The sequence below is a fragment of the Stegostoma tigrinum genome, chromosome 4 (genome assembly GCF_030684315.1).
Source record: "Stegostoma tigrinum isolate sSteTig4 chromosome 4, sSteTig4.hap1, whole genome shotgun sequence".
Classification (NCBI taxonomy): Eukaryota; Metazoa; Chordata; class Chondrichthyes; order Orectolobiformes; family Stegostomatidae; genus Stegostoma; species Stegostoma tigrinum.
The window spans coordinates 62,714,494-62,740,898 of record NC_081357.1 but is presented as its reverse complement, the minus strand read 5'-3'; the positions used below and the strand labels follow the sequence as shown (position 1 = coordinate 62,740,898).

Here is a 26,405-nt window from a genome sequence, read left to right as displayed (position 1 = left end):
AGACTCTTTACGTCATCTTCACCAGTTGCCGTACTACCTATTTTTGGATCATTCGTAAACTTGGCTACATTACCTTCTCTTTCCTCATCAGTCATTAACATACAATATAAATCATTGTGGTCCCAACACTGATTGTTGTGGCACTCTACCAGTAACAGGTAGCCATCCTGAAAATGTCCCTCTCGGCAGACTTTATTCCTTCTGTTAGTTAGCAGATCTCCTGTCCATGTTAGTATACTATTTAGACTACTTAATAAGACAAGAGCCCAATGAACAGTGCCTTAGCTCTGGATTTCCAGAAAGTGACATTCACTGCTTCCTCTTTATCGATGCTGCTTGTTACTTCTCCAAGAATTCTCATTTGTCAGGCATTATTTCCCATTTATGAAACCATGCTGATGTGCTTAATTTTGTCTGCAACCATCCTCATGCATCTATTTGAATCCCATTTTCCAGCACTTGATGCTTAGCCTTGCATGCTATGGTGTTTCACATGCTCATCTAGTTAGTTAGTTCAACATCTTGAGGGTTCCTACCTGTACCACACCTTCAGACCATGAGTTCTCATTCCCCTGCTCCTCTGGGTGAAAACCGCTTTCTTCATATCCCCTCTAAGCGTCCTGGTCCTTTTACCTTTAAAACTGTACATTCTATTTATTGACCCCACTATTAAGATAGGGTTTTTCCTTTTTTGCCCTATCCCTATGTCCCTTATAATTAAGTACACCTCAATCAAGTCATCCTTCAGCCTTCTGTACTCTAAGGAAAACAACCTCAGTCTGTTTAGTTTCTTTTAATAGCTGATTAGCTCCAGCCGAGGCAATATCCCTGTGAATCTCATCTGCACCCCCTGTAGTGCAATCACATCCTTCCTATGGTGTGGCTACTGGAAATACACACAATACTGCAATTGTGGCCTAACTAATGTTATGTACAGCTCCATCTATAATTTTCTTGGTTACATTCAGTTCCTTGACGATAAATGGCAACCCTGTCTTGTAACCATGTCTCTTCAATAATTATAAGATGATGCCCTTCAATCTCAACTTTTACTGTTAATTCATTTATGTTATTTCAATTGCTATATGCATTCAATTTAAAATCTATTAATTTTATCTTTGTCATCTTTCCCCTATTTGACCCCATGTACTGCTGATTTTCTGTGCTTATATGCTCTGTCCCTTAATGTCCCATTCTAGATATTATCTAAATAGCTGCTCTATTATGATGCCATATTCTTTTGCTTTCTAAGCCTATATTTCCAATTTAGTAACCCCCACCCCCAATTAGTTCAAGGCCCTCTGTAAAACTGTATTTATTTGATTTGTTAGACACTGGTTTCAGTACAGTTCAAGCGAAACCTGTCCCAGCGGAGCAGCTCACTGCTCCTTCAGTACTGGTGTTTGTGCCCATTGAACGAAAGCCCATTCCACCCGCACCAATTTTCGAGCAGATCATTCAACTCCTTGGTTTTATTTATCCTATGCCAATTTGCCCATGACTCAGATATAATCCAGAGATTATTACCTTGGATGTTTCTAATTAACCTCCTAATTCCATTTTGGGAAATCAAATCAAGATAAATTAAATTAAATCTTATGAGTAGTTCAGAAAATCAGTAACTTAACCACCTCAATAAATCCTACCTCCTTATAAACCACTAAACCACCTCAGTAAGGCCACCTCAGAGCATTTAAAATACCTAAAAGCTCCACACCACACTATAAATTTTAAACTCTCCCTGCTTCCCTTACCGTAGCACTAAATGCCCTCACCATAACACAGGATCCCCAAAACACCTCCATAATCCTCTCACCACAGCTGTAAATTCGACCAGAAGACTCCAACTACAGCACTGCTCTAAGTCTGTCTTGTGAAAGCCCACATACTAAAACCCACCAAATAAACCCCTCATTACCACAATCAATGCATTCTAAAAAAACCAAATCGCCCAAACACTAAACCAGAGAAAAATTTCTAAATAAAATAATGACATCTTACACCTCCCCTCTGCAAGAAAACACCTAACCCCACGTGACTTGGTAGGTTGAAGTGGTAGGGGTACAGCGTTTTCCCCAAGCTGCCATTTGCAATCATGACTTGTTAATACAAAGCTCAGAAATCTCTGTGGACTTTGTCACTATTTTGTAATTCCACCCAAGCTGGATGGATTAACTGGCTTTTTTACACAAAAGACCAGAATATATAATTGCTCACAAATACTACTTCCTTAGTGAACCTGATCATCCCAAGATATCCGGTTACTTTTCTAAGTTTGTATTTAACTTGTGTTTCTTTGACACTCTGGTTTATTCTTCTTAAGTAATCATTTTCGTGTTCTTTGGGTATTTGAGACCTGTATTACCATTTCCTATTTCTGAAAAGTTTGAAGTATGTCTGTAATTGGATTTTTGATGTATTTTGGATTGACACTAACTGGCTATATTTTATTTTAATTTGTGGCAATTTAAAGAAGAAATTAACTTGGGATCCAAGTGCCCAATATTAAATTTCTGTTGTTTTCTTGCCATCAGAAAGTGATTAAAAGATTAATAATTGACCAACAGTACAACTGTACTTTCTTAAAAAAGAAGCTATGAAAATGAAGAAAAGTAATTTACTTTAAAACTAAACTATTGAATAGAAAAGATCTAGATCAGAAGTAAGTGAATTGATAGGATATAAATCTAATTAATTGAATATATGTATTTTCATGTGAGACTTATGTGGTATCTTTTCGAAATTTACCTTTTGGCTGTATTGCTCGTCAATTTCTGACTAATCTTCTGAATGCTGCCTTGTGACTAGGATCTTGAACAATGCAAAATAGTTTGAGGATATGAAATCAGAAACAAAACCAGAGAATGCTACACTCAGCAGGTCACACAACATCTGTGGTGTGGACAAGTCAATGAGCATTTCTGAACTGATCAAAACGAACAAATCTCTTAATATTACGTAATAGTGAGCATAGGATTAAGAGGACTGAATGATTAAAGACGTTATTGGAGAATTAGTGTAGAAGAGAAGCTATCAAAATTTCTGGGGGCCACAGGACTGAGGAAGGTGGTATCTTGTTGACAAAAAATGGACTGGCTGCGTTTTAAGATGGACTACTACTTGCATAGAAATATACTGGTAATGTTGGGGAGGTTAAGACTCCATTGGCAGAGGTAATGGAACCTGAGCGGGAGCTCAGATTGGAGGGGAAAAAAACATGGTAACAGGAAGTAGAAAAATAGTAAGCAAGATTAGAAGTCAGATAAAACGAAGGCAAGTATTATATAGAATCATAATTTAGAATTATGTTAAAAAGCCAAAAGTTAAGGGCACTCTGTCTGAATGCATTCAGCATTCTCGAGGGCAACTAGGGATTTACAGTAAATACTGACCAAGCCAGCGGTACCCACATCCCATGGATGAATTTTAAACAAAGAGAAAAAGAATTCTCAACAAAGAGATAAATGAGTTTGACTTAAATGCTATCATAGAGATGTGGTTACAGGCTGACTAGGACTGGGAACTGAATATTCAGGAATGTTCATCATTTTTCAAGGGAAAATGAGTCGGCTAGCAATGTTATTAAGGGATGAGGTAAGTAAATTGGTGAGAGGATCTTGGATCAAAGATCTAGACATGTAATCAGTTTGGATAGGGTTGAGAAACAGCAAGGGATAGCAAATCATTGATGTCAGTGGTGAGTATGTTGTTTGAGAGGATTCTCAGTGTCAGGATTTCTGTATATTTGGAAAAGTAAGAGATAGTCAACATGGCTGTGAGTGTGGAAAATCATGTCTCACTAACTTGATTCAGTTTTTTGAAGAGGTGACAAAGAAGTTTGGTAAAGGCAAAGTGGTAGAAGTTGTCTGTATGCAAGGCATTCAACAAGATTCCACATGGTAGACTGGTTAACAGGTTAGGCCACATGAATCCAAGGGGAATGAGCCAATGGATACAAAATTGGCTTGAAAGTAGGACACAGAGGGTGGTGGTAGAGGGTTGTACTTTGGACTGGAGGCCTGTGACCAGTAGTGTGCCTCAATGATCGATACTGGGTCCATTGCTTTTTTTTTGATTTATGTAAATAATTTGGATGTGAATATAGGGGGGTATGGTTAGTAATTTTGCAGATGACACCATAATTGATGGTGTGGTGGACAGTGAAGAAGGTTACCTCGTGTACACCAGGACCTTGATCAGATGAGCCACTGGGCTGAAGGCTGGCAGGTGAAATAAAAACCGAAAGAGGTGTGGATGCTGTAATTAGAAACAAAAACAAAAATTGCTGGAAAGCGCAGCAGGTCTGGCCACATTTTTGGAGAAGACTCAGAGTTAACATTTTGGGTCCGGTGACGGTTCCTCAAACTGATGGCAGGTGCGAAAAAGGGTGGTGTGTTGAAGTGGCAGACAACCAGAAGCTCATGGTCTTCTTTGCAGACAGACATAGGTGTTCTACAAATCAATAGCCTATGCTTCATTTCCACAATGTAGAGAGGACCACATGTGAGCAGTTAATGTAGCAGGCTAGATTGTGTGAAATGCAGTAAAGCGCTGCCTCACCTGGAAGGTGTGTTTGCGCCTCTGGATAGTTTTTTTTCATTCACAGGTTGAGGGCATCACTAGCTAGGCAGCATTTATAGCCCATCCCTAATTGCCCAGAGGACAGTTAAGAGTCAGCCACATTGCTGTGGGTCTGGGGTCACATGTAGGCCATACCAGGTGAGGGTGGCAGTTTCCTTCCCTAAAGGACAACAGTGAATCAGATACATTTTCCTGACAATCGACAATAGATTCATGGTAACCATTAGGTTCGTAATTCCAGATATTTATTGAATTCACATTTCACATCTGTCATGGCAGGTTTCAAACCCGGGTCCCCAGAACATTATCTGTGTATTTGGATTAACAGTCTAGCAATAATACCACTAGATCATTGCCTCTCCTTGATAGTGAGGAGAGAGGAAGTCAACAGACAGATGTTACACCTTCTATGGCTTGGGGAAGGTGCTCTTGGGGGAGGGGTGGTTTGGTGGTGGTGGTGACGGTGGTAAATGTTGGGAGTGAAGGAAGAGTGGACTCGGGTGTCCCAGAGGGGAACAGTCCCTTTGGAAGGCTGACAAGATAGGGCAGGGGAGTCTGTGACTGGTGGTGGTGTCTTGTTGGAAGTAGTGGAAATGTGACTGATGATCCTCTGGATGTAGATGCCAGTGGGATGGTAGGTAAGGACCAGGAAAAGCCAATTACTGTTGCAGGGGGAAAGACAGGGGCTGAAGGCTAAAGTACAGGAGATGGGTTGGACTCGGCTAAGGCCCTGTCAACAATGCAGCTGAGGAAATCCTTGGTTGAGGAAGATTGTGGATGTTTGAGAGGCTCCCTTGTTGAAATTGGCACCATTGGAACAGATACAGTGGAGATGGACGAACTGGGAGAATAGAATAGAGTCTTTACAGGAAGCAGGGTATGAGGATGTATAGTCGAGGAAACTGTATGATTTGGTTGATTTACGTTGGATAGTGGTGGCCAGCTTGACCCCAGAAATGGAAACAGAGATGTCGAGGAGGGGGCAGGGGGAGTCAGAGCTGGACCAGTGAAAGTGAGGGTGGGGTGGAAACTAGAAGTGAAATTGATAAATTTTTGAAATTCCAGATGAGAGAGGGAAGCAGCAGTGATGATATCTTCAGTATAGTGGAGAAATACTGAAGAAGTATACTGACCATCAAGGAGAGGCAATGGCCTATGGTAGTATCGTTGGATTGTTAATCCAAATACTCAGATAATGTTCCGGAGACCTGGATTTGAAACCCGCCACGGCAGATGTGGAATTTGAATTCAATAATAAACTGAATGTGTGGTTGGGGGCTAGAATAGGACGAGAACAAGAAATGTTCCATGGACCCCGCAGAGACAGGCATAAGTGGGGCCCATTGGGATCCCCATGGCAACCCCTCTGACCTGGAAAAAATGATGAGAGGAGTTAAAAGAGAAGTTGTTCAGAGTTGCACTTGGAGTGGCAGTTGGAGTTTAGTTTTGATAAAGGTGTGGTGTTGCATTTTGGTATCCAGTTTATGGTCGGGTCCTGGGGAGGGTTGCTGAACAGAGACCTAGGGATGCAGGTGCATTGTTTCTTGAAAGTGGAGTTGCAGGTAGACAGGCTGGTGAAGAAGCTGTTTGGCATGCTTGCCTTCATTGGTCAATGTATTGAGTATAGGAGTTGTGACATTATGTTGTGACTGATCAGTTCTAGTCTCTCTACAATAGTACAGATATTGTTAAACGTGAAAGTGTTCAGAAAAGATTTACAAGAATGTTGCTGGGAGTGGAAGGTTTGAGCTAGAGGGAGATGCTGAATAAGCAGAGGCATTTTTTTTTCCTTGGAGCGTTAGTGGCTAAGGGGTGGCTTTGTAGAAGTTTACAAAATCATGAGGGACATGGATAGGGTGAATAACCAAGGTCTTTTCCCCAGGCTAGGGGAACCTAGAGTAAGGAGATTCCATAGGTTTAACGTGAGGGAGAAAGATGTAAAAGGAACCAGAAAGATTTTTTTTTTTCACTAGGATGTGGTGCATGTATGGAAAGAACTATCAGAGGAGGTGGTGGAGGCGGGTACATTTACCACATTTAAAAAGACACCTGAATAGGTACATGAATAGGAAGGCTTCAGAGAGGCATGGGCAAAATGCTAGCAAATGGGACTTCATTTGTTTAGGATATCTGGTTGCCAAGGACGAGTTGGACGTATGGGCCACTTTCTGTGCTGTGCAACTGTATGACTGAATTTTGACAGAAGTTGTTTATAGGCCATAAAACTGTAGTCCATTGTTAGGCATGATATAAATCAGAAAGTTGTCATTGTACATACATGGATTAAATAGTAATAATGGAGAACACTACAATCTGGGTAACACAATCAGCGCTAGTGCCATGGAAGATGAATTCCTTGAGTGTGTATTGGATGGGTTTTCAGAGCATTGTATTGGGGAATTAACAAAGGATTGTGCTATTTTGGGTTCAGTATGATGTCATGAGAAAGTGCTATTAATAACCTTAATTGGAAAGGAGCCATGAAGAAATCATGATCACAACAGAACAAAATTTTACATTAGGTTTGGAAACTAGGGTCCTAAATCTGAACAAAGAAGGTGAAGATATTGTTCGTTGGGAAAATACATGATAGGATTTGATCATATACAGCTAAGAACAAGTGTTTTAAGGTATTATGTTGTCTACAATAAATGTATATTCCTCTAAGACACACACATCCAACAGGAAAGGTAAATCAACTGTACCTAACCAAAGATGTTAAAGATTGCACAAGATCAAAGCAAGTGACTCTAAAGTTGTCAGAACAAATTGTCAAGGCTGAAGAATGGGAGCAATTTGGAACCCAGAATAGGATAACAAAAAAACTAATAAAGAAGATGAGAAAAAAAATTCATGCTAACCAACAAGCAGCATAAAGGCGGCTATAACTACTTCTTTAGGTACATGAAAAAGCAAAGATTTGCAAGGCCAAATGTGAGTCAAATATCAACAAAACAGGACAATTTATAATTGATAATAGGAAATGGCAGACCGTCTAAACATCCACTTTGTCTTAACAGAGGAAAATGTGGACAATCCAATGAAGATAGTAGTTAACTACTGACTTGTGAATATGAGGGACTGCAAGAGATAATTAATTCTGAAATACAATCTAATAATATTAAATTTAAAGATCGTAAGTCCCCCGTACCAAATGAGTTGCATCCTCAAATGTTGAAGAATATGGCTATGGAGATGATAAATGTATTATTTTTAAAATTGTATAGATTCTTGGAAGGTTCCTGCAGACTGAAATCTAGCAAATGTGATAGAGTCATACAGCACGGAAACAGACCCATCAATCCAACCAGTCCAGGTTGACCATAATTCTATACTGAACTTGTCCCAACTATCTGCACTTGGCCCCATATCCTTTCAACATCGCTTATTCATGTACTTATCTAAATATCTTTTAAATATTGTTACTGTACCTGTCGCCACCACTTCCTCTGGAATTTTATTTCACACACAAACCACTCTGTGTGTAAAAAAACAGCCTCATGTCTGTTTTAAGTCTTTCTCCTTTCACCTTAAAAATATGTCTTAAAATCCCCCACCCTAGAGGAAAGACACCTGCTATTCATCTTATCTATACCACTCATGATTTTATAAACCTCTAAGTTAACTCCTCATCCTCTTACTCGCAAGTGAAAAAAGTCCCAGCCTGTCCAGCCTTTCCTTTATAACTCAAAACCTCCATTCCTGGCAACATCCTGGTAAATCTTTTCTGAACCCTCTCCTGTCTAATGATATTTTTCCTACAACAGGCCAACCAGAACTGTACACAGTATGCCAGAAGAGGCCTCACCAATGTTCTGTACGACCTCAACATAGTGTCCCAACTTCTATGCTCAAAGGTTTGAGCAGTGAAGGAAAGCATGTTAAATGCCTTTGTCCACCAGTCTACATATGATGTAAACTTCAAAGAATTATGTACCTGAAACCCTAGTTTTCCCTGTTTTCCGACACTATCAAAAGCTCTACTTTTAATTGTATAATTCATGTTTTTGTCTGTTTTATCAAAATGCAGTGCCTCACATATATTCATATTAAACTCTAATCTGCCACTCCTCAATCCATTGATCCAATTAATCTCTTTGTAATCTTAGATAACCTTCTTAACTGTCTACTATACTGCCAATTTTGGTGTTATCTGCAAACTTACTGACCTACATTCTTAGCTAAATTGGTTATGTAAATAACAAACAAAAGTGGATTCAGCACCAATCTCTGTGGAACACTATTGGTAACAGGCCTCCAGTCCAAAATCCAACCCTCCACCACTTTCTGTTCCCTGTCACGGAGCCAATTTCCGATTAAGAATTGAGATGAGGTAGTGAGAAGTGACTCCAAATGATTTTGGTAGAAGTTGGTTTGTTCATCACAACTGAGAAGAGAATTGCAGAGGGCCTGGTGCTCAACAAAAGGAAGAACATCCAACAGAGGGTGGGTGTTGGAATTGTTTTGAGAGTGTTATTTGTAATATTGATAAAGGAGAACCAGTGTTTGTGGTTAGGTTATTGGAAAGCTTCTGATAAGGTTCCATGCTGGAGGTTAGCAAACAAAATTAGGGCACACATGAATTGGATGGGATATACTACTGTTGATTGAGATTCTTGTTAATGGACAAAAACATGAGTGTAACAATAAATGAGTCATTCTAACAATAGCCAGCTGTATTAGTTGGGTAACACAATGATCAGACGTTGGGCCATGATTATTCACAATTGAGTGACAAAAAGAACTACTTCAAATTTTCCGATGACACAAAAGCTAGGTGATGATGTGAGTTATCAGGATGATGCATAGGCTAAATAAATGGCAAGAACTTGGCAGGTAGAATACAACATGAATATAACAAGTTATTCACATGGTTTAAGAAAAACTGAAAGGCAGAGGATTTCTTCAGTGGTGGCGTTGTAGAGTTATACAGTGTCGAAACAGACTCTTCCATCCAATCAACCTTAGGTCGACCATAATCCCAAACTGATCTAGTCCCACCTGCCTGCTCCTGGCCCATATCTCTCTCACAAACCTTTACTATTTGTGTACTCATCCAAATGTTCTTTAAATGTTGTAATTGTGCCCACATCCATCACTTCCTCAGGAAGTTCATTCCACATGCGTACCACCCTCGGGATAAACGATTTGCCCCTTATGTCTTTTTTAAATCTCGATCCTCTCACTTCAAAAATGTGTCCCCTAGTCTTGAAATTCCCCATCCGAGGGAAATAGCACCTACCTGAACCCCATTTATGCCTCCAATGATTTTATAAACTTCTGTAAGATCACATTTCAACATCCTATGTTCCTGTGGAAAAAAATTGACAAGTGTTCATATCAAAACGGACTTGGAGACCCTTGTTCATGAGTCACTAAAAGCTAGTAGGTTGGTTCAACAATCAGTAAAAAAGGCAGATGGTTTGCTGACCTTCATTATGTTGTGGTTATTTCCAATGATCGGGCACAGTATATTGAGTAGGGGTTTTTGATTACGTATTCAATCATATGCAGGGAAATAGTCCACGTTAGTCTCGCTGAAGTGAAAACAGTGCCAAATTTAAGAGGTTCATCGATTTATACGCTTCCTGTCATGTCTGCAAATTTCAATCTTGTCAGTACATAATGCTATAATAAACAGATGTTTACAATGCTAGGCACATGTTAATTCACCCAGCCAGGGATTGCTTAATCTTAGCCTAGCCTGTTATTGTTTGCTTCAACCCTTTTCTGTTTATTCTATTCCCCTCCACCTGTCTCCGAACCAAATAATGTTTCATGTTTCCCAAGGCCTTTATATCAGGTTCCTGCTGTTCTCTGGCGAAGTCTGCTGTCTTAATTTTGCTTTGAACATGGAATGCCCCGATTCACCCTTATTGTCTAAACATCACCTATAATTACATGGGGATTTGGGTACAGAACTAAAGTTACCTTGGTAATACTGCATCTAGCATAGCATGGAGATCTTTTTTCCTTTATCTAAGGAAGGATATATTTGCCATTGAGAGATTGCAAAAAACGTTCTCCAGACCAATCCTGGGATGATGTGATTGTTTGATGAGGAGTGATTGAGGAAACTAGGCCTATATTCTCTTGAGTTTTGAAGAATGAGGGGCAATGTTAATGAAACTTACAGAATTCTTACAAAATATAACAGGGTAGCTATGGTAGGATACTTCCTTTGGTTGGCAAGTCTAGACCCTGGGAACATAATCTCACAATAAAGGACAGGCATTTAAGGCTGAGAGAAGGATGTTCATCACTGAGGTTTGAGAATCTTTGAAGCTTTCTATACCATGAAATTATAGAAGGTCCAAGTTCAATATTGAACATACTCAAGATACAGATGGGGGTAGATATCTGCATACTAGTGACATCAAGGTAGAAAGGTAGAGGTACATGCCCAGTAATGGCCTTATATAATGGCGGAACACACTCAAGAGGCCAAATTGCCTACTTCTCCCAAGTTCAGTGTTTCTCTGCGAGGAACTGAAGAAAGTTTTAAGTTCAGGGCTAAGATAGTTCTCTGCAAGACAGGATCTTTTCTCCTATTCATGAAGGACAGCCAGGGTGCAAATGTTACTTACATCATACAACACAATGTTTTATGTAACATCCATACAAAGTAGCAAATCCTGTTGTGAAAACAATGCCATGACTCATCAATTAACCTGATTAATATAGTGCTTTTTATTGTTTCTGCAGGTGATCTATGCCTTAAATACTAAAAATGATGAACACGAGATTGCTATCCAGGCACTCAAAGAGGCACATGAGGAGGAAATCCAACAAATCTTTGATGAAACAAAAGAGAAGATTCTCTACTATAAGGATAAAATCGATAGAGAAACAGAATTACAGAAGAGAATTCAGTCTTTGGAAGCATCTCTGGAACAGCATGAACAGATGAAACAGCAAGCACTCGCAGAATTTGAAGCCTATAAACAGCAGGTAGAAGAAGCACGGCTTGCTACAGAGACTCATCAATTGCAGGGTGTTGCGATTATGTCTAGAAATATCCAAGAAATTAAGGAAAACTTTGATGATAAATTACAACACTTTATCCAGTTAGAAACCCAGTTAGGAGAGAATCAACAACAAACTGTGGAAGATCTACAGGCAGCTCACAAGCTTGAGATCCAGAACTTGTTAAGGACACATCACAATCAGCATGAAATTTCAAGTAAACAACAGGAGAAGACACAGCAGCTGCTCAAAGATGAGCTAACTGCTGCGAATACTAAAATTCAAGATCTTACACTTGAAAAGCAAAAGCTAGTGGAAGAATTTGAAGCCAAATTGAGCAAAGCTCAAGCCTTTTATGAGCATGAGATTGAAGCTTTAAACTCTCGACACTCCTCAGAAAATTTGCTTCAATGGAAAAAGAGGGAAACTCAGCTAAAGAGGGAATTTCAAATCCAAGAGATTGATTTAAAAAAAGCATTAGATGAGCTGCAGGCAGAATTGCAGCTCACTCAGGAGGATGCCAATGAAATGAGGAACAAATGTGAACAGTTTCAAGAAGCATTAAACAAAGCAGAAAACAATGTACAAGTAAGAGCTTATATTAATGATTAATTCAAGCAGCATTTGCTATTCATGTTTTTATCAAAGTATATCCCACGATAAAGGATGCATATAACCCTAGTTATGGCTGAATTAGTGTCCATTAAGAATTGAAGCCAGTTTTGTTTTATTTTATGCTGATATGCCATGAGTGACTTCTATATATAAAATAGAAGTTCTGCCCATACTCTTGTTTCAGCTATCTTAGATCGTAAAATTAATATTGTGAATCATGAATTGTTTATATAATGAATACATTAGATTAGCTGTTAGACTATCTTTTTTAAGTAAGGAAATCCTTCTGGAAAGTAAGATGTAACATGCTTGGATAACTTTTACATAGTGAGGAAATAAAATCTTTGTGAATTGCTTTCAGAGCATCACTAGTTGTTTTTAAAACACTTCCCAGATATCCCCAATAACTTGCTAATTAAAAAAGGCTATAGAGGCCATTTCTTGGGATATTGCAAAGTTGAAACAACTCCAAAGCTATTTTAAAATGTTGGGCATGATCTGATTGCAGGATACCCTTCAGCCAAGTATGCAACCCAAGCTCCAAAAGTTTAGGTCACCTGGGGAGAGCTGCTGACTTGGCTTGATGGACATTTTTGTTTGATTAAATTCAGGTTTCTTTTTTACGTGTGAACTCTTTTGTCAATGTCTTACAGTTTATGTTCACAAGATGAAGAGTGCAATTTTGCTTTAGCTATAGACATTTAAATTGTCTGTTTGTTGCTGTCTGGGGTTATAAGAACAACAATTCTAATTCAAAAGATGATTTGTGAATGATTTTTTTTTTAAACACTGCACAAGGCATTATTAAGATTGGATTCATTTGTTCTGTATCTAATGTATATTGGGTGTTTGGGCATGGAAGGGCAATGCTTTAGAATTAGGGGCATGGGTAGTTGCATGAGGGTCTGTAAGCAGGCATAGGAATAGATGATTTTGTTCATTTATTCCAGGGATGTGGGCATAGTTGGCTAGGCCAGCATTGATTATCCATCCGTAATTTCCCTCAAAGCAGTTCAGAGTCTACTACAGTGCTGTGGGCCTGGACTCGTATTTATCTAGGCCAGGTGAGGATGATAGATTTCCTTCCTTGTGGTTACATAATTGCAATAGGTTAGCTTTTCATTGGTGATCTTTATTGAATTCAAATATTTCCCTCTGCCGAGCGCTAATTTGAACCAGTGTCCCTAGAACAAAAGCCTGGAGTTCTAGATTACTCGTCCATTGGTACCATTACTGTATCAACCTGAGTTACGATCAGGAGTTAGTTGGGCATGAGGATTTTAGAAGGTGTAAGATGCCACAAACCACTGGGCCAAAACTCCAGAGCACCAAGGTGAGTTTTCTAACCAGGTTGCCCGGATACATCATCACCTTCTGGCTGACTGCATTGCATTCAGTATGGCCAGTTTAACGCTATCATGCAGCTCCGCTCCACTCCACCCCACAGCAAAGGTTGAACAATTTAGGGATCTTTTTACAACCAGGAGCAGTGAGCTTGGAAATTTTCCATCTTGAGCTATTCACTGCTGTAGCAAGCATCCATGCTCTCTGTTTCCTTATCTTCACCAACCTGCATCAGACTGTTCATGCGTAGCCAGATCTATTATTGTTTCACAGGATTTAATCCTTGAAGGAAGTGGGGAGGCTAGGGTGTGACAGATACATCTTTAACTAGATTTTGGTCAGCACTTGCACTGAAAGTTTGGCAAAGGTGAAAAAGATAGTCACTCTTCGTCTTCTAAAGATTCATCTGGAAAACAGTGTAATATTCTGCCCATTCAATATGAACCTCCAACTTAAAGCCATACTCCCCCACTCTTCCTTTACTTCTTGACATCTTTAGCCTCTAAAAACTACCTATTTCTGTCTTAAATATATTGAGTGACTTTGTTGCTACAGCTTTCTGAAGTAGAGAATTCCATAGGTACACCACTCACTGAGTAGGTAAATTTCTCCTCTTCTCAGTTTGAAATGGCCCACCGTGTATCCTGAGACAGTTGGAATGTCTTGGAATCCCTGGTTAGGGAAAACATCATCCCTGCATCCAGTCTGCCCTGCCTGTCGGAATTTTGTGTTTCAATGACATCATTTCTCACTCCTATAAACACTAGTGAAATTACAGACCCATTTCCACCCAGGGTCTCTTTGTACAACAAATCTGACATCTCAAGAATCAGTCTGTTCAAATTTCCCTGTAGTCCCTTTATGGCAAGTGTACCTTTTCTTGGAAAAGGAAGCCAAAACAATACTTCAGGCATGATCTTCTCAACGCCCTAAAATGTTGCAGTAAGACTTTCTTGGTCTGGTATTAAAATCTTTCTGCAGTAAAGGCATACATATCCTTTGCCTCCCTTATTGCTTGCTGCACGTGCATGCACACTTTCAGTGACCAGCAATGTTTTATGCCACTGCAGCATTCAGCGCAAAATGATCAAGGTGGGTACACTGATAAGACCATAAGACATAGGAGTGGAAGTAAGGCCATTCGGCCCATTGTGTCCACTCCGCCATTTAATCATGGCTGATGGGCATTTCAACCCCACTTACCCGCACACTCCCCCTAGCCCTTAATTCCTTGTGAGATCAAGTAATTATCAATCTCTGCCTTGAAGACATTTAACGTCCCAGCCTCCACTGCGCTTCGTGGCAATGAATTCCACAGGCCCACCACTCTCTGGCTAAAGAAATGTCTCCTCAATTCCGTTCTAAATCTACCCCCTCTAATTCTAAGGCTGTGCCCAAGGGTCCTAGTCTCCCCGCCTAACAGTAACAACCCCCCAGCGTCCACCCTTTCTAACCCATGCATTATCTTATATGTTTCTATTAGATCTCCCCTCAACCTTCTAAACTCTAATGAATACAATCCCAGGATCCTCAGTGTTCATCGTACGTTAGGCCTACCATTCTGGGGAGCATCCGTGTGAATCTCCGCTGGTCACGTTCCAGTGCCACTGTGTCCTTCCTGAAGTGTGGGGCCCAAAATTGGACACAGTATTCTAAATGGGGCCTAACTAGAGCTTTATAAAGTCTCAGAAGCACATCACTGCTTTTATATTCCAACCCTCTTGAGATAAGTGACAACATTACATTTGCTTTCTTAACCACAGACTCAACCTGCAAGTTAACCTTTACAGAATCCTGGACCAACACTCCCAGATCCCTTTGTACTTTATGAATTTTCTCACCGTTTAGAAAATAGTCAGTGCCTTTATTCTTTTTTCCAAAGTGCAAGACCTCGCATTTGCTCACGTTGAATTTCATCAGCCATTTCCTGGACCACTCTCCTAAACTGTCTAAATTTTTCTGCAGCTTCCCCACCTCCTCAGTACTACCTGCCTGTCCACCTAACTTTGTATCATTGGCAAGCATCGCCAGAATTTCCCCAGCCCCTTCACCCAGGTCATTAATATATAAAGTGAACAGCTGTGGCCCTAACACTGAACCCTGCGGGACACCACTTGTCACCAGTTGCCATTCTGAAAAAGAGCCTTTTATCCCAACTCTCTGCTTTCTGTCAGACAACCAATCCTCAGTCCATGCCAGTAGCTCACCTCGAACACGATGGGCCCTCACCATACTCAGCAGCCTCCCTTGAGGCACCTGCTCAAAGGCCTTTTGGAAGTCTAGATAGATAACATCCACTGGGTTTCCCTGGTCTAACCTACTTGTTACCTCTTCAAAGAATTCTAACATGTTTGTCAGGCACGACCTCCCCTTACTAAATCCGTGCTGACTTGCTCTAATCCGACCCTGCACTTCTAAGAATTTAGAAATCTCATCCTTAACGATGGATTCTAGAATGTTACCAACAATTGAGATTAGGCTAATCGACCTATAATTTTCCTATAATGATCATGACGTTGACTTCTAGTTCCAGAAGCTGCTATCATACATGAGCCTCAGAGTCTTGTGCAACCTTTAAGAAGAGTCAGATGGAACACTGGTGACCAGAGTACAAGGGCACTCAGTTCCCTTTCCATGTCAGTCTTTCCCAATCTATCACTATTTAACTATTTTCTGCTTTCTGTTTTTCCGAACAAATGGACAGTCTCACACTTATTATCCATATTACACTGCACCTAACATGCATTTGTCCACTCACTTGACTTGTCTAAATTGTCCTGAATCTTTACATCCTGGATTGAGCTGTCAGAGGTAGTGGTAGAGGCTGGTACAGTTACAACATTTAGAAGATATGTGGATGGGTGTGAAAAGGAAAGGTTTAGAGGGATGTGGGCCAAATGCTGTCAAATGGGATTAGATTAATTTAGGATATCTAGTCGGCATGGTCAAGTTGGATCAAAGGGTGTGATCCCTTGCTGTACAGCTGTATGACTCTATAACCTAGTGTCCTTGTCACTTTGAATCCGATCTAGTTTTGTATCAGCAGCAAATTTGCAATTATTGCACTTCATTTCCTCATCACAATTATTAGTATATATTGTGAACAACTGGAGCCCACACATTGTTTTCTGTGATGCTCCACTTGTCACTATGTTCCACTCCAAAAACCATCCGTTTATCCGTACAACCTCTTTCCTGTCTGCTAACTAATTCTCAAATCTTACCAGTTTATTATCACCGATCCCAAGTGTCTTGATTTTGTGCAATAGCCTCTTGCATGACATTTTATAAAAAGTTGGAGCATAATGGTAACGTTGATGGACTAGTAATCCAAAGCTCAGACAAATTCTCTGGGGACATGAGTTCAAATCTTATCACTGCACCTGGGGGAGTTTAGATTATCGAATTAATTAAAAAGAAGAAAAACAGGAATATAAACCTAGTCCCAGTAATGGTGTCAAGAGATGGCCATCAACTAGATCATTAGTGCCCTGTAAGGAGAGAAGTCTGCAATCCTTACCTGTTCTGGCCAACATGTGACTCCAGACTTCCAGCAGTGTGCTTGACTCTTAATTACCCCCTGAAATGGTTTAACAAGACATTCAATTCAAGGGAATTTAGGGTGGGCCTCAAATGCTCGGTTCACTGGCAACACCCACTTCCCATGAAAGAAGAAAGAAAAAAATGTATAATTAGCTTTGGAATCATTTATGACTGTCATGGTTCATGAGTGGCATGAATGTTGTAAAACTAAGTATCTCTCTTCTAAGCTTCCTTTTTATGCTATAGGTACATTGAACTGAGAGGTCAGTTGTAAGCCATGACCTTTTCTTTAACAATTTGGTGTCTGTTCTTTTAGATGCTTCAGCAACAGCTGGAAGACAGTCAACAGAAAGCTGATGGTACTCTTGCAAAACAAAAGCAGTTAGAAGATGAACTGGTTGCTTGTAAACATCACATTCAACAGCAGTCCACAGAATTGCTACTTAAAACAAGTATGTCCACTTTATACTTAAAACACGTTGATTTAAAAAGATGTCTCCACTGCCTGATTCACACACTTCTCTTAAGTTTTGCAGAAATATTTTTCTTAAACAGGTAAATGTAGATTTTAAATAAATTAACCCAGGACATAAATAATTTTCTTCATTGTGGGAAGAAATGGGCATCAGAGATAACGAAGTGTAGAGCTGGATGAACAACAGCAGGCGAAGCAGCATCAGATGAGCAGGAAAGCTGACACTTCGGGTTGAGAAGACTAGACTTTTCTGAAAAAGGGTCTTGACCCGAAACGTCAGCTTTTCTGCTCCTCTGATGCTGCTTGGCCTGCTGTGTTCATCCGGCTCTACACCTTGATATCTCAGATTCTCCAGCATCGGTGGTTCCGACTATCTTTCAGAAAAGAGCATCACTTGTATTTTCTTTACATCAGCTATGTATATCGTATTTGCATAATCTTTTGAAGTTGGAGCTCAACTCTCAAGGAATGTAACTGTTGAACGTGACAACATGCTTAACCATCTTATGTTGAATACCCTCCAATTACTAAACACACAGATTTAAATTTTCAACTGTTAGCAATTTTATTTCCTATTAACAGGATTTCTGAGAAGAAATGTGTTTAGCTCTTCCAGCACTAGGAGACTGTCTTTCCATCTCTTTGTCATAAGACTTTGTCTTAAGTGGATGACCCGTTATTTTTAAGTAGTGACCTCTAGTTCTGGATTCTCAGATGAGAAAATATCCAGTTCACATCCGCGTTGTCAAGTCCTCTCAGGTTGTTGTATGTTTCAATTAAGTCACTTCTAAACCTCAGCGGATATAAGCATACCTAGTCTTAACATCTCTCAAAAATATTAGTCTCATCAATCTTTTCTGAACTATATCCAACACATTTATATTCTCCTGTAAACGAAGAATACTGTTTATTGTGCACCTCATGTGGTTTCATCTATGTCACTGAAGCATAATGAATGGCCTTGACAAAAACGGACATAGAGAGGAAGGTTTCCCGTTGTAGGTGAGTCCAGAAATGTGTTTTTTGACTGATCTATGACTTTGCCTCAGAAAGCCATGGGAATTAGATTATTGAATTTTTATTAAGACAGAGCTAAATGATTTGTTGTTAAGCCTGGAAGCAAAGATTATCAAGGGTAGATAGGAATATAGATTTCAAAACACAAGACTTGGTCTTATTAAAGAGTGGAGCAGGCTTAAGGGGCTGAATGACCTATTTCTGCAACTGTTTTATAAGGTTGTAAATCTTGTTACTTCACTTCCTTTTTACAGCAAGCAATAGCATTTTGTTAGCCTTCCTATTACTGAATCTGTATACTGTAATACATGCATCTTTTGTGATGCATGTATTACAGCACCCAGATCTCAGAGCTCCGTAATCTCTACTGTTTAGATAATGTGCTTTGTATTTCTGTTTCTTGCCAAAATAGGCACCTTCACACTTAACCACGTCATGTTCCAGTTGCCAGATCTTGATCTACTCTTTGTGACCTCCTGATGCCAAGCTCACAACATATCATCAGGAAATTCCACAATCATGCCTTTGGTCTCTTCATCAAATTTACTTATGTTCATAATATAAAAGAAAAACGTCACTAGCATTAATCCTTGTAGTACACCACTTATTACATCTGCTAAACCTATTTTTATACACTTTCTGTTCCACATAAGCTATTCGCCTAAGTATGTTCATTCCACATGTATTGCAAATGGGCAAAGAAAATAACTGCAAGTGATAGAGAGTTGGCATGTGCAAACGCATGCAACGTATTTTTGCCTCTTCAATGTATTAATGCCTAGCAGATGTGGATCCTGTACATTCACTCTTTAAACTGACACTGACTGTATTTCTAATTAAAACCAACACATCAACTGTCTCACTGGGCACTTCTTTCAAGGTCCAGAATGAAGCCCATCAGGCTATGGGGACTTGTCAACCTGCATCTCCACCAGTTCCTGGTGATTGCAATCTTCTTCTTCCCTCCTTTCCAAGTCTTGATTTGAACTATATCTGAGATATTACATGCATTCTTGATGGTGAAGATTGCAGGGGAAGATGATGGTGCAGTGAAAACTTCAATGGTCTAGTAATTCAGAGGTGCAAAGCTGATGTGGGTTCACATCTTACCATGACATTTAGTGGGGGGTGGTGGATTCAATGTTTAAGGTGATAGATGGGGTACCAATCAATTGGGTTGCCTGATCCTTGATGGCACTGAGCTGCATGGGTGTTGTTAGATTTTCACTCTTCCAGGCATGTGGGGAGAGGGGTGTGCTCCATCATAGCCTTGCAGGCTATGGGCAATCAGATGAGTTGATTACCACTGAATTCCTAGTCTCTGATCTGTTCTTAAAGCCACTCTGTTTATATGGCTGATTAATTTATTTTTCTGGCAAAGAAGCATTTTATTTCTGTAAAACAGGGCCCTTTTTAATAATTAATGTGGCTTTCAAGACACACAAGTACATTACACTAAAAACCAACTAACAAACTAACAGCAGTCATGAACAGATATTGAGCCTATTTCAATTGAACACTGCCTTATCTCGAATCAAGAGACGTTAATGATTGATCATTTCATTTAGCTGCAGCAGTGGATATTGAACTCAAAAAAGTGGGATATTAACTCCTGATTTGATTTCAAAACAAGCAAAATGTAAGGTTATTGAACCTGAGCTATATCAGACTTACAGAATAGGGCCCAGATCTTCTGTTAGGAAGATAGTCTATCCTTCAGTGAAAGGGAACCATGCATAAGTCCTAATGCGGCTGACTCTGAGAAACCTTTGATGGGCAATTAGCTGGTGTCTAGCACCTTCAAGAAAGGTCTCCAAATCTGAGTTGGCCTCAAAGAGTTTGGAAGGGATTTGACTTTTTTATGTTAATAGCTAACCAGGAAAGGTGAGAGATATTACAGGCTGCTCTGATTTCACTTCTGTATCCATTTTGCAGCTACGGTTACCACCCACCTGGCATCCTACCCTTTAACCTACTCGGTTCCCTACCCCCTTTACTTACCATTAACACTTATCCCTTGAGAGAAAACACAAAGGAGCTACTGTTGAAAATTGGTGTGTGGCTCCAATACTAATCCATACTGCTGCTACCTGAATTGATTGCTGCACTGGACTATGCTGCTGAAAGAGATAAAAGATGGACGGCAAATGCTGGAGAATCTGAGATAACAAGGCGTGGAGCTGGATGAACACGGCAGGCCAAATGGCATCTTAGGAGCAGGAAAGTTGGCGTTTTGGGCCTTGACCCTTCATCAGATGAAGGATCTAGGCCCGAAATGTCAGCTTTTCTGCTCCTAAGGTGCTGCTTGGCCTGCTATGTTCATCCAGCTCCACGCCTTGTAATCTCTGTGCTGCTGAAAGACTTTTGGCCTCGATGCTTTTCCATAAAATTTCTGTAACGTTTTGTCTGATCTGGATCATAAATATAAAAATCACCCAGATCAGAATGTTTGGGCCATTATGTTCAAGTAGGTTTTTATGCATTTACCTTGTCCTCTAATTTCTTATTTTGTAAGTTGTCGATTGCTTTTCTCTTTAAAAAAAAGTGTATTAGCTCATGGGACAATGACATTTTTATTTTTAAAAGAAGACTGCTTGTTGACCTAACACCGCCTCACTTTTCGGACTTTGTTTTGGCCATGCTAGAAAGTTTTAGACTGTTTTAGACTTTTCCTGTGTGAGGTCGTGTGTGGAACTCATAGATGCTCTATGCAATAAGATTAAAGCCATTTGTTCAGCAGTCCAGTTTCTTTTCCCTTCTCCCTGCCCAGCTATCACCAGTCCTCAGGCTTTTTAGGTTTTTCTCTCTTATCACTCCCTCATGTTGTCATAAGTTGCACCTGTGCTTTCTTAGCCAATTCTATTACCAAACTTCAACTCAAACTTCTGCCCATATCCTATCCAGTACTGCATAATATGAATCACACTTGGCCTTCATTGATTAGCCATTTCCCAATCTTGTCAAATTTTAAATTGCTCATGTTTAAATCCCTTTGTGGCCCCACTCCTGTTCTATATTTGAAACCATCCCTGATACAAGCACCTAGAATGTTCCATGCTGCTGACTTTAATTTCGGATGCATCACCCTTTCTTTTGTCATGTCATTGACAGTTGTGCCTTGAACTGTTCAGCTGTCATGGCCTGGAGCCCTCCTCTTAATCTCTTTTACATCTCCATCTATTTCCCATTGCTCATGATTTACCTTAAAATGTAAATCTGCAAGTGCTTTCAGCACCTGTTCTCATAACTTTATTTGACTTGCCATACATTTTTGTTTAATCAATTCTCTGTAAAGCGCAGTAGAACATGTTCTAATATTAAAATTGTGAAACGAGTATCAGTTTTACTTCTGGAAGATTAGTTCATTTTTCATCTCGCAGGTTGTTTACAGAGAATATGAAAATTTTGAAAAACCATAAGAGAAAACGCACTGCTATATTTTGCTTGGCAACATTGCAAACTCTGAGCAGAATTGTGTAGAACTTCAGAAGGATGTAGACAAGTTGGTGGCGTGTGCAGATAGTTGTCGGATGAAGGTCAATGCAGAGATTTGACATAGTGCATTTTGATAGGACAATGTTGAGAGGGAACATAAAATAAAAAGTAAACTCTGAAGGGGATGCAAGGCCAGAGGGACCTGGGTATATAGTGTATAAGTCATTAAAGGAATGGGAGAGCTTGAAAAGGAGAATAGAAAAGCATATGCTATCTAGGGCTTTATTGATAGGTACATTTGAGGATGAGAACAAGAAGGTTTTGTGGAACTTGAATGAAATTAGTTTGGTCTCAGCTGAAGTATTGCATTCACTTCTGGATACCATATCTTAGGAAGGATGTACAGAAAAGGTTTCTGGGAATGCTTCCAGAGATGAGGAATTTCAGTAATGCAAAGATAGATTGAAACTGAGTTTGTCTTCCATGAAGAAAAGGCTGAGAGGAGGTCTGAATGAAATATTCAAAATCGTGAGAAGTCTAAACAGAGTATATTGGGAGAAAATGTTCTCACTTGTGAAAGGTACATGAACAACATGTCACAGATTTAAAGTAATTAGTATAAAGAAAAACAGAAGTTTTTCACATCGTTATGGTCAGGAATGCACTGTCTGAGTGTGTCATGGACGCAGGTTCAATTGAGGCATTCTGAAGGGAATTGCTTTATTTTTATTGATTATTTTACAAAAGAATAGCCTGCACGGTTATGGGGTGAAGGTAGGCACTACACAATGTGCACTTTGGAGAGCCATCGCATACACGATGGACCAGATGCTCTCCAGTAGTGTAACAATTCTGTGAATCTGTTTTAATTTATAATTATTAATCTGATAGAGAAAAGAATATGCATGCTTTGTTTTTCATCACATCCTGACGCCTGAAATTAGTTAATGGCCATGAATGATTTTTAGAAAATAATTATTGTTATAATATAGGAAATGCAGTAGCTAATTTGTGCACAGTCCTAGAAATAACAATGTGATGATAAGTTGATAACCTGTTTTACTAATATTGATTTTGGCCAGAGCGCTAAGTAAATCTATCTTTGTCATTTTACATTCATCAAGGAGGCCAGAAGTGGTCTTGGTTTAAAGTCTTGACTGAAAGATGCCTATGTGGCAGTGCAGCACTCCCTCAAGACTGTACTGGAATGTCAACCAAGGTTGTGTATTCAAGCTGTACCATATTGTGTTCATTAAGGAGGCCAGAAGTCACCTTGTTTTAATGTCTTGTCTGAAAGATGTCTATGTGGCAGTAGAGCACTCCCTCAAGACTATACTGGAGTGTCAATGAAGGTTGTGCATTATGAAGTGGGACTTCAATTCACAACCTTCTAACTCAGAGGTGAGAGTGCTACCACTGAGCCATGAATAGATTTCAGGAATATTTCAGTATTGAAAGAGAGTGGGTTAAAGCTACTCGGCAACAAATATAAAACTGCACCGTACTGTGTTTAGGCCAGATTGGAACCCTTCAAGCTACTCAATTGACCTTCGAAGCTACAATCCGGGAACTGGAATCACAGCATTGCAGATTAAAGGAGAGGTTGTCTCATGTTGAAGAAGAAAAGAGCATCTTGCAAGACAACCACCAGACCTTGGACGATCAACAGAGACAGCAGTTACTGACTGTTGAGAAGGTTCTGTTCTTTTATTGTCTGGAACTTTTTACTTCTGTTATCCAATTTCTTGAACAAAAATGAGTATAGGTCTTTGGAATCAGTCATGTAAAGTTCAAATTGATGTTGCTACTCAATCCTATGAAAAACAAAACAATCGTATGAAAAACAAAACATTTTGCTCTGCATCTTCCTTCAAATCATTAACAAAGTTGAACATTTGAGGACACAGGATTGATCCAATTGATCATTGCACTAATAGGGCCTTTCCATCCTGACTCTCTGTCTTTTGTTTGTTGATCGATCCTCAGTCCGTGCTAATATATTACTCTCCAATATTGTTGATTCCTGTCTTGTGCAAAAACTTTTCATGAGGCAGCTTATCAAATGCCTTCTGGAAATCCAAATGCAAGTGCACTTATTGGCTTCCCTTTTATTAACTTTGCTTATTAAATCCACACAGAACTCTAACAAATTTGTCAAATGTGATTCCCATTCATAAAACATTTGATTATGTGAAGCTGTCCCAAATGCTCTGCTATTCTTTATAACGGCTTCTAGCATTTTCCCAGTGAAAGTTGTTAGACTAATTGCCATGTAGTTTCTTGCTTTCTGGCTCGCTCCCTTCTTGAACAGAGTATCACATTAGCTGTTTTACAATTCATTTCCAAGCACTCCCAGAATCCAGGAAGTTCTGTTACATTTTTAATCAATTCCTCCACTATCTCTGCAGGTACTTTCTTTAAAACCCTTGGATACAGATATGAGGCCCTGACACCTTGTCTGGCCTTAGCACTTGACAAACTAATATGACTATGTCCCTCATGATGGAATAGTTCCAAGATCTTTCCTCATTTTTAGCACCTTGCGTATCGGAAATCTTTGGGTTGCCCACGGTATCTTTCATCGTGTAAATAGGTGCAAAATATTGGTTAAAATTATCTGCCATTTCTCTGTTCCCAGTTGTCTCGTTGCATTGTCCAAAGGTCCCACTCTCCCTTTAGTTTTTTTTAATATACCTATGGGATCTTTTGCTGACTTGTTTTTATATCTTTTGCCAATTTACTTCCAGCATCAATGTTTGCCTTTTATTAGCTTTTTAATTAGCTGGTTCCTAAAAAAAAATTCCCAATCCTCTGCCTTGCTGCTAGTTTTCCCTAATTTTTGATTGAATGTTGTCTGAGTACCTTTGTTAACTATGGGTGGTTCATCTTCTGGCTCACTCTAACATTGAAATGTTTTGTGGCTACAATACAACACTATCTACAGTTGCAAACTTTCACAGTATAAATTGATACAGAGAATGGACTTCATTGTACACTCTGTTTGTTATTCCAAACCTAAAACACTTTGTTCTCTCTCTTTCTCAGCTGCTACCCAGCTGACCGCTCAGTCGAATTCAAGAAGGTGACTTGTTGCCAGCGAAAGCGATAGGGATTGGCCATGATTACTGACTATTCAAGTGATACCCTCCACCCATGAAGGAAATTGATTTTTTGTCTGGTTGTGGGAGAAAACCTTTATGACTAATACAGACACAAGTGAATAAAAAGGGAAACAATAGAGGACTTAGCTGAAACAAAATACCCCGATCAATAGATTTAATTATATTTTCATTGGATGTCGTGGCTTTTTCCCCATTTCTCTTGTTGAAGAAGAACTGTAGAGAGTTTACTTTAAGATTACAGAGCAAATGAAAGCCATGTCCTAATTCCAAATCTTAAGAATTGATTTTTGGTACCACAGAGGCCAGTTATTATGTGTCTTAACCTTGCTGCAGGGTGCCTCTTTGGTAACATCTATTGCAGATAGATAATGGAGCTGTTTCATACAGTATTTTATGGATTAACATCCAATTCAGGAGAGCACCTAATCAGGGATAAGCAGCACTGTCACAAATGAGCTTGGGTTCTTTTAGGGAGTGCAATATTTTACAATTCGCTTCTGACTAAAGGAGTGTATGGTTATTTAGTCCCAAATCAACGTCTGTCTATTAACTGTGCCTATATGATCTGATTTCCCAGAATTAAATTACTTTCTTTGGCTTTTAGATTTGTGATGTAGCCTAATATAAAATACGTTACTTATGCTTCCACCGTCCACCACCACCCCCCCGCCCCAGCTTTGTTCATCACCATCACCCTGCTTGACTCCTCTGCTCTTGCTTAATGAACAGATTGCTTATCTAAAATCAAAGTTGGGTGAGTAGAAATTTCTTCCAATTAAATATTTGGAAAAATGAAGCCATGATTTTTGGACCCCATTCCAAAACCCTTCCCTGGGCACTGACTGCATTCCTGATCCTGACAACAATTTAAGACTTAATCAGTCTGTTTTATCTATTCATTTGTGGGATATATGTTGCTAGATCGGCCAGCATCTACCGCCTATTGTTAAATACCCTGAAGTGGGTAATGACGAGCTTGTTCCTTGAACCGCTGAAGTCTTGGGGTGTTAGGGAATGGAATTCCAGGATTTTGACTGTGTAGGAGTGAGGGTATTGTAATTCCAAGTAAATATGTATATATACTTGGTGTGTGGGCTTGCAGGCAAATTTGCAGATGATATTATTCTCATTCATCTTTTATCCTTGTTGTTTATAAATGATTATAGGTTTGAAAGGTGGTGTTGGATGAGTGAGTTGCTGTGAGTTGCTGCAGTGCATCTTGTAGCTGTTGTGCACTGCTGTCACTGTGATGACCCACAGGTTTGCAAGCTTGGTATTTATTTGACCTCGCAGTGAGCTTCCAAACA

General features: G+C 39.6%; 1 protein-coding gene across 9 annotated transcripts in view; it reads left to right on the top strand.

Annotated features, from left to right (window-relative positions):
• fam184ab (family with sequence similarity 184 member Ab) overlaps window positions 1–26,405 on the top strand; it is a 179,730-nt gene that overhangs the window by 46,194 nt on the left and 107,131 nt on the right. For 7 of the 9 annotated variants that reach the window (XM_059645379.1, XM_059645375.1, XM_059645377.1 and 4 more), the window contains exons 2-4: window positions 11,266–12,135; window positions 17,366–17,501; window positions 23,491–23,672. In XM_059645379.1, the coding sequence (XP_059501362.1) occupies window positions 11,266–12,135; window positions 17,366–17,501; window positions 23,491–23,672 (1,188 nt within the window). The remainder of the gene's footprint in view (window positions 1–11,265; window positions 12,136–17,365; window positions 17,502–23,490; window positions 23,673–26,405) is intronic. The other 2 variants (XM_059645376.1, XM_048531046.2) reach the window with 1 other exon arrangement.